Raw genomic sequence first — 12860 nt, forward strand, 5'->3', positions numbered from 1 at the left:
GATCTCAAAATTTTAAATTTTTTATGAGTTTCTCAATCACTCCACAGAGTATTGATTTGGCTCTGTCAACACTTTACAAGTGAGGAAAGCTTCCTGCTTTCAGAGTCTGTAAAGAGTTCCACACCTTTTGCAGATGCTATCCCCAAGCAAAGAGTTAGTCAGAGAGGGTTATTTTTGGGACCTGATATCTCCAAATAAGCAGTTGGAGGTTAAGGGAGAAGTGGGAGGAAGCCATCACAACTCAAAAAAAAAACCCACCAAAAAACACCTTGTAGAAGTTTACTTAGACCTTCCCACAGAACACTTAGTAGGGGGTGAATTTGATAGTCAGAAACCTGAAACTGGCAAAATTGCCCACAAGTGAAAAGATGAAAGCCCAGCAACTATATTAAGGTTGCTTTTTTTTCAGAGCAGAACTGCAGCTGATTTAGATATTGGGTTATTTTCCAATCTATTTCCCATAAATCTGCTCTAAAAAGCAGATTTATTTTTCATTCCCACCCAACCCCACCCCTACCTCTACAAGTAAATTTAAAGTTATTTCAGTAAAGACTGCCTTGCCCTTTGCCAGATAAACTTGAAGTGTTATTGGAATGGTTTTAGGAGCCCTTTAACAGTTTACTACATGTTCATTCCCACCTACTTGTAGATGTCATCGGTTGTTTTAACAGAAACTTTCCATTCTATGAGTAGGTATGAAGTACAAAATACAGATACCTCTGGGAGGGGAAAGAGGCATATCTATACTAAGGTATAAACTATGGCTTTATAGGATCCTTAGTGAAAGGATGTTGTTTTGTTTTGTGTTTTCCTATGGCAAGTTTTGAAGCAATAGAGGGTAAAAAGCTCATAAAAGGAGATTTCCTAAAATATAGAGGACGTGGAAGTTAAATAAAAGAGAACATCAAGAGAATACTGAAGATGTATGAATACATACTAAGTACTTTCTTAAGGACTTGATAAGTATTATCTCATTGGATCTTCAGAGCACTCCTGTGAAGTTGGTACTATTATTATTCTCATTTTACAATTGAGGAAACTTAGAGTTTAAATGACTTGCTCCAAGCAACACAGCTAGTTTTTACCTAAAACTAGAACTGAACTAAGGTCATTCTGAATGCAGACACAACACCTGATGTTATCTTCTAGACTTTCTTCTTTGGTGATGTCATCTATTCCCATAACTGCAATCATGTCCTCTAGATGCTTGCTACTATCTCCATTCCTAACTTCTCTCCACAATTCCAATTCAATATTCTCAAATGACTGATAAATTATCTGCAACTGGATTTTTGCATCAGAAGTACAAATTAAGCGTGACTAAATTTTAAACTAATATATTTTGCCTAAAAATCTAGTTGCAATGTTTCCACTTCTATTCAGTCATCAAAGTTTGTAATTTCAGTTATCTAAACCTGTTTTATTTTTCATATTCAAATGTTTGCCAAGCTCTGATGATTATGCCACCTTCAATATATAACATATATTCTCTCATTTTCACTAGCATTGTAAACATACTAGTCTAAGACTTCATCTGTTCTTGCCAAGACTATTATAATATCTTCCAACCTGGTCTCTCTCCTTTGATCTCTCCTTTCTCAAATTCATTTTTTATACCACTGAACAAGTAATCTTCCTATTATCCTGTTTTGATCACATCATTCCTTTGCACAAAACTTTCAGTAGTTCTCCAATGCTCCTGAAAAGTCTATAAAATATGATTCTCATTTTCAGAGTCTTCCAGAGTCTGGTTTAAACCACTCTTTACATGTTTTGTTTTCATATTTTTATTCTGCATTGCCCTGTGCTCTTTCAGCAGACCCCCTCATGTCAGTATTGGACTATAGAGATCCCCATCACCTCTTCTCTCAAAGTTGAGTGATTCCTCCATGGAGACTCAATTGAAAGTAGTCTCTCTTCTCTTCAATTTTTCAAAGACTTTTCCCTAGAATTCTGTTAATATTAATGACATTTTGATTTAGACTCAAGTTCATTTGTATTCATGTCTTTCTTCCCCTCTTTACTGCTTTGAATATGTAAGTCCCTTGAGAACAGAGACTGTTTCTTAGCTATTCTTTTGTCACTAATGTTGAGCATGCTGCCTTGCCCACAGGGGTAAGACCAAAACTTGTGGTGTAATTGGTTGAGTTAACTTCTGAATATTCTGAGGTACCTTCATCTCTATGCAGGTAGATACTTACACAGGATAGTCTAAGATTTAACTAGGATACCAAGAGGATAAATGATTTCAATAGAGACAGTATGTGTCAGAGATGGGACTGAAGTGAATATTTTTATATTCTTCAGTCAGCTTTTTATCCACAACACCATGCTGTCTCTTGCCTTACATGTATTATAGGTGTATTAAATATTAGTTGAATTGTTGAATTGAATGAATTTGAGTCATCCTGAAAAGGTCACACGTTAAAAATGATTGGTTTCAGAAGCAGAGGAGTATACAATAATTTTAGAATGATTTCTATCAAAATATAATTAAAATAACCAGTAAAAATATAAGCTTTTTTCAGGAAAATTCATTTATGAAAAATAGTTCTTTCCCTGCTGCCACCACATAAATGAGGTGTTACTATATTTAATATTACCTAAAAATATCAGCCTTTGGTTATTCTGAAAATATCTTGGTACTTGGTATTTCAAACTAAAATAGAATGACTTAAAAATCTGTGAATTTTTTTAAAAAGCAATAAAAAGCATTAGGCTGTTCAAGTTGTGATTTTTCATCTTAATAAATAGCTCAGATGAACATGTTTTAGAAAAAAGAGAAAATAAGTACTCCAATACAGTAATTAGTTAGTCTGTTATGAAAATGAGAGAATATCCATAGGAGCTAAATACTGTACTCCTGGGGGCTGGGGGGTTGGTTAAGGTTTGATGGGAAGGTTATTTTTTCTTCAGGGGTTAGAGAATATGTAAATTTTTAATTTGTACTTAAAATGTTTTACAATTATTGATTTTTTCTTTTCAGTTAATAATCCCAAATAATGATAGAACAATCCAGAACCAGTTTAGAAGATAGTTATAAGAACTATAAGTGTCTATAAAAGAGATAACTTGTGAACTTTCTATATGCTTTCATTATCTACATATACAATGGTAATAGGATCTTCTCCTAAGAAGAATGAAGCAAAATATTATATATAATTAAGTAGAAGTCAGTGCTTTTTTGTGATATTTATTTAAAATATCTTAATTTAAATAATCTTCTAACGTTATTATTCATATTCCATATTATATATGAATAATTCATAATATATATAAATATGTACATACATATCTACACTTATATATCTATACATATCTGCATTGAGAACTACAAAAGCATTTTATATTTACTTAGTAGCTTCAGAACATCAAGAGACCAATATTTTTGCCCTATACAATCTTTGTATTTTTCTTGCCATACAATATATTAATACTCTAAACATAGGGGATTTTAGTAAATGTTTGTAGAACCTTTAAGTGCTAACACACACACACACACACATACACATAAAATCTTTAAGTACTATAGATCCTAAATGTGAAACATCATGAGTTCATAGGTTGAAATTTTGAAGACCTTAGAGACCATAGTTAGACCATGGACTCTCAATTGCACAAGATCATGCTGGTAATGGGTATAAAAAGGTATCCATATATTTAATTTTCCTGAGTGTGTATTGAATATATCATATTATATAAAGAAAAGAATCATATTTTATTTCATTGTAGTCTCCATCAGTGTGGAGACTGATTTATACATTTCTATAGTTTTTGAACACATTTACATACTTGAAAAGAAGCAGTTCTTTACAGATAGCTGTATGTTTAATTGTGTTTGAACAGTGAACTTACCTTGGACCAATATCATCATTGAATGTGCTGTCCAATCACACAAAATAAAACATCAATAAGACATCACAGGCTTTCAAATACTGTCTCATTGCACATAAATGGGAGATGTCAACTATTAATCAAGTCATATTGAAATGAAGTTAGAATTCACCAAGGCATAGAATTGATCACTGCATGCTGGAGGTGGGGGGTAGCTGTTATTTTTTAAAACAAAAACTCTTTGATATTTGGTGAGGGGTAGGAGAGTAAGTTCTCCCGAGAAAAATCATTCACTTTCATTTTATCCCTATAGTTGATTAAATATAGTAGGGTAAATCCTCTGAAATATCCTAGGGAGTATAACTATCTTCCAGTAGATTCCTTTCAAAATTATCATTTACTTCACTACAACATATATTTCATGATGGATGTTCATGTTTCTATTTCTATCAGATTTAGTGGTTCTAGTAAAAGGTAGTCTGGGAATGAAATTAACTTTGAGAATCAATATTTTACTTTAGATCTTAGTTCTTTGAATTATTTTTTTAACTTTTTTTGTATATACATATATATGCATATATATATACATATATATGTATATCATATAAGTTCTCTTTCTTGATCTATTGGTCTATAGAATCCTTCTCATTCTAAAATATTTAAATGCATAAAATAATGTATAAAAGATTACTAAGGAAATCAATTATTTGAAAATTTTCCAGATGTTTTAAATATTTAAGACCGCAGATTAAGAATCCTATAGTCCCATCATTGTAAACAATGTGATGATTTCTCAGTTATTGAGCCTGCTGAGTGTGTAACTAAATGGCTTTTTTAAAAGTATAATTGTCTTGCTAAGACCAAATTAATGTCATTCAGTTTTTGCACCCTGATTCTAGCTGTCTGTATAGAGAAAATGTTGCATATATTAATAATTGATGCCTTGTTATCATGCTTAACTACAAGTTATGACTCATATGTAATGCTGCTCCATTATTAGATTCTAAATTGTTTTAGGTAAATATCTCTTTCTATGGCCTTTTGTGAGATCAAAACTTTCTCTTATCTTTTGAAGCTTTTAAGCTAAATATTTCTAAAACCATCTCTCAGTCTAATGCATTGTGTTCCTAGTTTAAAAAAAAAAACCTCCCTCAAAGGCGTTCCTATAACCCCTATGATTTTAAATAACCCTTGTCAAGATATTAGAAATTCTTCCTATTACCTCACTCCCAAAGAGGAAAATAGGAATGTTTTTTATTAAGCACCTACTATTTGCCAGTCATTGTGCTAAATGCTTTACAAATATTTTCATTTGATTCTCACAACAACCCTGGAATGAAAGTACTATTGTTGTATTCATCTAACAGTTGAGGAAACTGTGATAGAGATTAAACAATTTTTTCCATAGTCATACAAATTAGAACTCAAGTCCTCCAGATTCATTTTGTCCACTACTGAACCTAAACAAAACAAGATTGTTTCAAGTATTGTTTTGTTTTTAGTTTGAAATACTAAATCCTTAAGCAGTCACTCCACTTCTTTAAAAGAATATATCATACAACCTTCTCATGTTTACAATAAACTATAACATCAGTAACAAATCTCAAACAGATTTATTTGAATATAAATTGATTATGTATGTATATATAATATGTATCACTTATATATGTTATATGTGATATAGATTTACTTTTTCTCTAATTAAAGTTTTAAATATGAACCTGGATTTTTAATTTAAAGTGACATCATACAGCACAGATTTCAATATGTGAAAGTTTAATTTCAAAGAGAGAATTTTGTAGGAAATATTGAAATTTTTCAACACATGAAGTTTTTAGAGATCCTAACATTTTACATTAAAAAAATCATTATTTGGGGTGGCTAGGTGGCAGTAGATAAAGCACCAGCCCTGGAGTCAGGAATACCTGGGTTCAAATCCCGTCTCAAACACTTAATAATTACCTAGCTGTGTGGCCTTGGGCAAGCCACTTTACCCAATTTGCCTTGCAAAAACCTAAAAAAAAATCACTGTTCAATTGAACAAATATTTTTTAAGCTTTCCAGCCAAGATGGTGGAGAGAAGACATGCACTCCATTAGGTGCTCCCTGCGTCCCCTCAAAAATAACATGAAAGAAATCTCTTAACAGAAACTCGATCAACAAAACCCAGAAAAAGAAACTAGGAGAACAACTACCAACACGGTCAGTCTCAGGGAACCGTTGGTGAACCGGGAGAGGAGGCCAAAGGATCAGTGCAAGGACAGCAATGGGGGTGGGGGTGGGGGGAAACCAAAGGACCAGTGATCAGTGTTCATCTCAGAGACCTTGGTGAGAGGTATTAGCCTCAGAGACTTTGGTGAGAGGCAGGTCAAGAACCAACTTTAGTCCCTGAGTTTATGGCTGGGGGATGGAGGTCTGCAGCCTGGAAATCATGCTGCCCCTCTTCCCTCCCTCCAGGATTGGGAGAGGGTTTCAATCACTCCAGAGAAAGCAACCAGCACACTTTACTGGCAAGCCCTTGGAATTACTAATCCAAGTGAACAAAGCCTCTAGGATATTCAAAAGAAAACCTCTGAGAGCCCCAACAGAAGATCCTGGAACAATGAAGAAAAATCATTGAAAAGGGGTACCCATGGAGAAATAGTTAGAAAAAATCACAGAGATCTAACACTTCTGAGGAGAATATGAATTGATCTCCAGCCCAGAAAGACATCCTTGAAGAAATCAGAAAGAAGTTTAAAAATCATTTGTAAAAGTTGGGAAAAGAAACACAAGAGAAAATGAACACATTCATTGCAACAAGAAAGCAAAACATTGGAAAATATGATTGGACAAATACAAAAAAGAAAATAATTCTCTCAAATCATCAACTGGAAAACTCCTTTTAAAATAGAATTGACCTTGGGGCACCTAGGTGGCACAGTGAATAGAGCACCAGGAGTACCTAAGTTTAAATCCCGCCTCAGACACTTAATAATTACTTAGCTGTGTGGCCTTGGGCAAGCCACTTAACCCCGTTTGCCTTTCAAAAATCTAAAAGAAAAATAGAATTAAACAGTTAGAAAAGGAGTTGCAAAAGGTAAATGAAAAAAATTCTTCTCTAAAAAAAGAATGGAATCTGTGGAAACTAATGATTTCATGAGACAGCAAAATTCTGTTAAACAAAACCAAAAGATTGAAAGCATAGAAGAAAAGATTAAATACCTCATCAGCAAAACCACTGACCTCAAGATCCAATCAAGAAGGGACAACCTGAGAATTATAGAACTTCCTGAAAACATTGAAGAGAAAAAAAGCCTGGACTTATTATTACAGGATTTAGTATTGGAAAACTCCCCTGATTACCATGGAGCAAGAGGGCAAAATAATCATTGAAAGGATACATCGATGCCCTCTGGAAAGAGATCCTAAAATGAAACCACCAAGAAATGTTGTGGCCAAATTTCAGAATATATAATAAATAAATAAAAGAGAAAATCCTGCAAGTATCCAGAAAGAAAAAATTTAAATGCCAAGGAGTCACAGTAAGGATTACACTCAACCTGGATGCATCAATATTAAGGGACTGAAGGGCCTAGAATGCAATATTCTGAAGAATCAGGGAGCTTGGAATGTATCCAAGAATCCATTATTTGGCAAAACTGAACCTTATCATCCAGGGGAAAAGATGGACATTTAATGAATGGGGAGACTTCCAACATTTCCTGATGAAAAGACCCGAGCTAAATAGAAAATTTGGACATCAAACAGTAGACTCAAGATACACATGAAAAAGTTAAAAAAAAAGGGAAAGTGGAAAAAAACTGCTATCCAGTAAGATGAAACAAGCTAAATCCCTACCTTAGAGAAAGACTCTAATATCTATTTTAGAACTCTATTAGAGAGAATATAATTAGTCAGAAGTGATGAACTCTCATAACTTTTCTGTTACTCAGATAGACTGACTTAAAAACAATACCTCCTTAAAAAGGGGGACAGACCTATTGTAATAGAAGGGAAGAAGTGAGGAAGTGAGAACCACCTGAATCTTCATCTCATCAGACTTGGCTTAAAGTTAACTTACACAATATCAGTTAAGTTAAGAGACTTATCTTACCTTTCGAGTATTAAAAGGAGAAAAGGGTGGATGGGGAGGGGAGAAAAAAGGGAACTAGCAGAAGGAAGGGAAGGAGAAAGGGGAAAAGGGAAAAGAAAGGGGGGGTTGATATAGGAGGGCAAACATACTGAAGATGGTGGTATGCAGAAACAAAATACTGGGGAATGTGGATAAAGGGAAAAGGGGAAAAATATAAAGAGAGGGAAGATAGCATGGAGGACAATAAAGAGTTAAATTATAACTTAGAACATGAATGGGATGAACTCTCCCTTAAAGCGTAAGTAAATAGCAGAGTATATTAAAAACCAGACTCCCACAATATGTTGCTTCCAAGAAACTCATTTGAAGCAGTGATACATATAGAGTAAAAGGAAAAGGTTAGAGAAAAATATATTTTGCTTCAGCTGAAGTGAAAAACAAAAACAGGGATTGCAATCCTTATCTCAGAAAAAAACAACTGCAAAAATAGATAGCATTAAAAGAGATAAGGAAGGACACTATATCATCCTAAAAGGTACCATAGACAATAAAGTAATTTCAATACTAACTATGGATGTACTCAGTGGTATAGCATCCAAAATCTTAGAGGAGAAGTTGAAATAGAAGAAATATGAAGACATAGACTGCAAAACTCTACTAGTGGGAATAGCTTAACAAATTATGGTATATATATGTCATGGAACATTATTGTTTTATTAGAAACCAGGAGAGATGAGAATTTAGGGAAGCATGGAAGGTTTTGCATGAACTGATTCTGAGAAAGATGAGCAGAACCAGAGAAATTATATACCCTGATGGCAGCATGGGGGTGATGATCAACATTAATGGACTTGCTCATTCCATCAGTGCAACAATCAGGGACAATTTGGGGTTATCTGTGATGGAGAATAACATCTGTATCCAGAGAAAGAATTATGGAGTTTAAATAAAGACCAAAGACTATTACCTTTAATTTAGGGGAAAAAACCCATTATCTTTTTATGTAATTTTACTATCTCTTATACTTTATGTTTCTTCCTTAAGGATATGATTTCTCTCTTATCACATTCAACTTAGATCAAGGTATACCATGGAAGCAAAGTAAACACTAACAGACTGCCTTCTGTGGGGGGTGGAGGGAGGGAAGCAAGATTAGGAGGGAAATTGCAAAACTCAAAATAAATAAAAAACAAAAAAATTTTAAAAATAAATAATCCAGTCTATCCAAAAAAAAATTATTAAGCTTTAAAAGGAATACATGGAATACATGAAGTAATGAGCAATTTATGAAGTAATAAGAATAAAAAATATATTCTACACATTTGTGAGTTATTCTATGATCTGCTAATCAATAAATATTTATTAAATGACAGGTACCAGGTGAAATTAGAGAGATGTGAAAGACAGTTTTTTGTAAGGAATTATTTGGTATCCAATATTCTTGAATAGATAAAAAAATGTTTACAGAACTAGTTATTATTGTCTCTAATAGTTCATAAAAACCTATTTGAAATGTTGTTTCCAGAAATATATGGAACCAGGATAGCTAATAGGGTCAGTTCAAGCTGTTTAATGGCATTTTTCATGCATTGCAAATAGTTGAGGTTAACTACATGACTCAGTACACAAAGAGATGTATTTTGAATCAGGAAAATTCAAATTCAAATTCTGCCTGTAATACTTGACAAAAAGGCCACCTCTACCAGACTCAGTTTCCTCTTTTAATTGTGCAAATTATAGCACCTTTTGGGGATTATTAGAAGGATCAAATGAGATAACCTATATAAAATACATTGTGAACTTCAAAGCATTGCTATTGCTGTTGAAGTGAAATGAATTTTTTAAAATGCTTATTAAGCACCTATTATTTGTCAAGCACAGAGTTAGACACTAAAGATACAAGTACAAAATCAGATTAATTTCTTCCTTAAAAGACTTTATATTTCAATAGGGCAAAATAACATAATTCCATAACTATACAGAGAAGCAATCACTAAGGAAGAGAATTTGTATCAAAGCAGTTTTGAGGAGTAAGTAGTATAATAGTGCCTTCACTTATCATAATTTTTCTAGAAACAGAGGTAATATTATATTGATCATTACCATATTTTCCATTTCAAATAAATCTAAATCATGGTCTCAGATAAATTAGATATGATGGAGAATTGGGTTGGATATCAGAATCTCATAGAAAATTTCTGATACCGGGGCAGGTAGGTGGTGCAGTGGATAGAGCACCAGCCTCGGAGTCAGGAGCACCTGAGTTCAAATCCAGCCTCAGACACTTAATAATTACCTAGCCGTATGGCCTTGGGCAAGCCACTTAACCCCATTTGCCTTGCAAAAAAACTAAAAAAAAAAAAGAAAAAAGAAAATTTCTGATACAGCAGATTCAGGAAAGCTCCCAACACATTAAAAAAAAAAGCATATTCATCAAAAAAAGGAGAGCTTTACACAGTGTGCATTAAAAGCTGACCTCATTTTGAAGTCTTTATAATCAAAAATGAGTAAAAATACTTGTTCCATTATTCTATAATCCTTCCTATGTTAGGTTCATAGATTTGGAGGTGGAGGGGACTGTAGATATCATATAATTGAAAACCTTAATTCTAGAAAAGACAAAAGGATAAATTTCTCTTTTGATTTTGTTTTTGCAATTCAGTTGGGGGGTGGGGTTAAATGACTTGCCCAAGGGCACATAGCTAGGTAATTATTAAGTATCTGAGGTCACATTTGAACTCAGGTCCCCCTGACTCCAGGGCCAGTGCTCTATCCATTGCAGCACCTAGCTGCCCCAAGAAAAAAATTGCTTGATGGATTATTCATTACATTACTCATGAAAACATATCATTTAGAATTATTTCAAGTGCATTCAAATTCCATTCCATGATTTGGTATTGCTGTATTTTTTTATATCATTTGTCAATTAAAAGTTATATATAGTCATGTTCCAAAAGTGTAAATGAGCATAAAGCTATGTTTGGAAACCAAATTCATCAGGGATATTAATTTTCTACTAAATTTGAAGGTTGCAATTAACAGAAATCTTTTTTTTTTAGGTTTCTGCTAGGCAATGGGGTTAAGTGGCTTGCCCAAGGCCACATGGCTAGGTAATTATTAAGTGTCTGAGGACGGATTTGAACCCAGGTATTCCTGACTCTGAGGCCGGTTCTCTATCTATTGCACCACCTAGCCACCCTAGTTAACAGAAATCTTAATTTCTTTTATCACTTGTTTCTCCCAGAGGATGACAGACTAGTCATTAAATCCATGGGAATAATTGGAAACTTAAAGTTGACTTGAGAAAAAATTCTAAGACCTGCTGGTATTACAAAATACATTCTACTTTTTTTTTTTTTTGCTATATACTCTGCTAACCACTTAAGATAAGAGGCAAAAATAAAATAATTTCTGCTCACATGAAGCATATGTGGAGATGACTGGGGAATATATTTACATATATATATATATATACACACATTCTTACATACACATATGTATATGTTTGTGTGTATGTATTCATCTTCTACAAAGCCTTGTAGAGAGATGTGATAGAATGTTGTTTTCGAGTTACAATCCCTTTTTATATAGTAGAAAAATTCATACATTTGCATTTGCTGGATGAGGATATAGATCTTATTCTGTTAGTAAAAATGGAATTCATTTCTCTTTTTAATTCTCGTTTTATTTTGTGTGTCTGTTTCATGAATAAATTTCAAGAATCAGTTAATACTTTTCTCTTACACTTATTTCATTTTTTCTCATTATTAGATTCAGAAACAAAGACAGCATTCATAAGAGCGAACATATATTGGACTAAAAGCTGATAATTTTTATCCTGACCCAGTTTCTTATTGCACAATTTAATCTGGCAACTTCTTACTAGGCAATACTGAAATCTGCTTCATGCCTGCCTTTCAGAAAGTATTCTATTTGAAGTAAACATAATTTGTCAGAAAGAGTAAAGAAATTTATTAAAAAGTGACCAAAGTCTGTGAAAAGATAAGATGGTTACTTCTGGTCTTACATCCACTATTCCACTGTTTTGGTGGTTTTTGCTTTAAGCTTAAAAAACATACAAAACTTCATGAAATGGAAATTAGCCAAAAAAAAGGAGAATCTGTCCTCGACCTTACTATTTGTCACACATAAAGATAAAAGGAAAAGAGAGATCAATAGATTTCCTTTAGGCAAGAACACACCTTAAATCTATCAGAAAAAAGCATTTGTTCCATTCTTTCTCAAGAAGGAAATTGCTCAGCCATACTCTAACCTGTTCTTTCTTTATTAAAGTCAACAGCATCCACATTCAATATTTATAAACTATTCAATAGTCAATTACAGATGCTCCATTGCTAGGTAGTATACACAAAGATCTCTCTTTGATAGCTTGCAAAGTGAATTGACTCATGGCAAGTCTTCTAGGGTGGATTTTAGGGTTCTTTATTTAAAGCTGAAAGGACTTAGGAGATGATTTAGACAATCCTCTTATTTTGAAGATGAAGAAAAGCAACTGTGTGCTTACCTTTTCCAATATCATGACTTTCCCTCTCATGGTTTCAAAATAATGCTGCTCAGTTTACGTAATTACCATAAATGAGAATTTTGAAGAGGTGGCAGCTGACATGTAAAGACTAGCAATATACATAGCCTTGACATAGATACAGCCTTCAACCAAATACTTAACCCAAATTGAACACAAAGGCATTTATGTAAATATCCCATAAAAGAAAAAGAAAAAAAAACAGATATTTTCTCCAGTATGCAGGAAGATATAAACAATGTTATACAGATTTTCCACACCATGGCAGGATCACCATGCCACTCATCCCTGGGATGTGGAAGGGATAACTGTATATGTAAAGGGTTCCACATGTTTGTGTAGCTTGCCCATTCACATAAGTCTTTTTTTTTTGTATGTGTGGAGGGAGATATAGAAACAACAGAATAG

General features: G+C 33.4%; 1 protein-coding gene across 1 annotated transcript in view; it reads left to right on the forward strand.

The window, feature by feature from the left end:
* The window catches only part of CSMD1 (CUB and Sushi multiple domains 1), a 2413561-nt gene that overhangs the window by 826082 nt on the left and 1574619 nt on the right, over window positions 1-12860 (forward strand). The window contains exons 5-6 of the mRNA XM_074209535.1: window positions 8987-9010; window positions 9435-9476. Coding sequence (XP_074065636.1) covers window positions 8987-9010; window positions 9435-9476 — 66 coding nt within the window. The remainder of the gene's footprint in view (window positions 1-8986; window positions 9011-9434; window positions 9477-12860) is intronic.

This window comes from Macrotis lagotis, chromosome 1, assembly GCF_037893015.1.
Source record: "Macrotis lagotis isolate mMagLag1 chromosome 1, bilby.v1.9.chrom.fasta, whole genome shotgun sequence".
In the NCBI taxonomy this organism is placed as follows: Eukaryota; Metazoa; Chordata; class Mammalia; order Peramelemorphia; family Peramelidae; genus Macrotis; species Macrotis lagotis.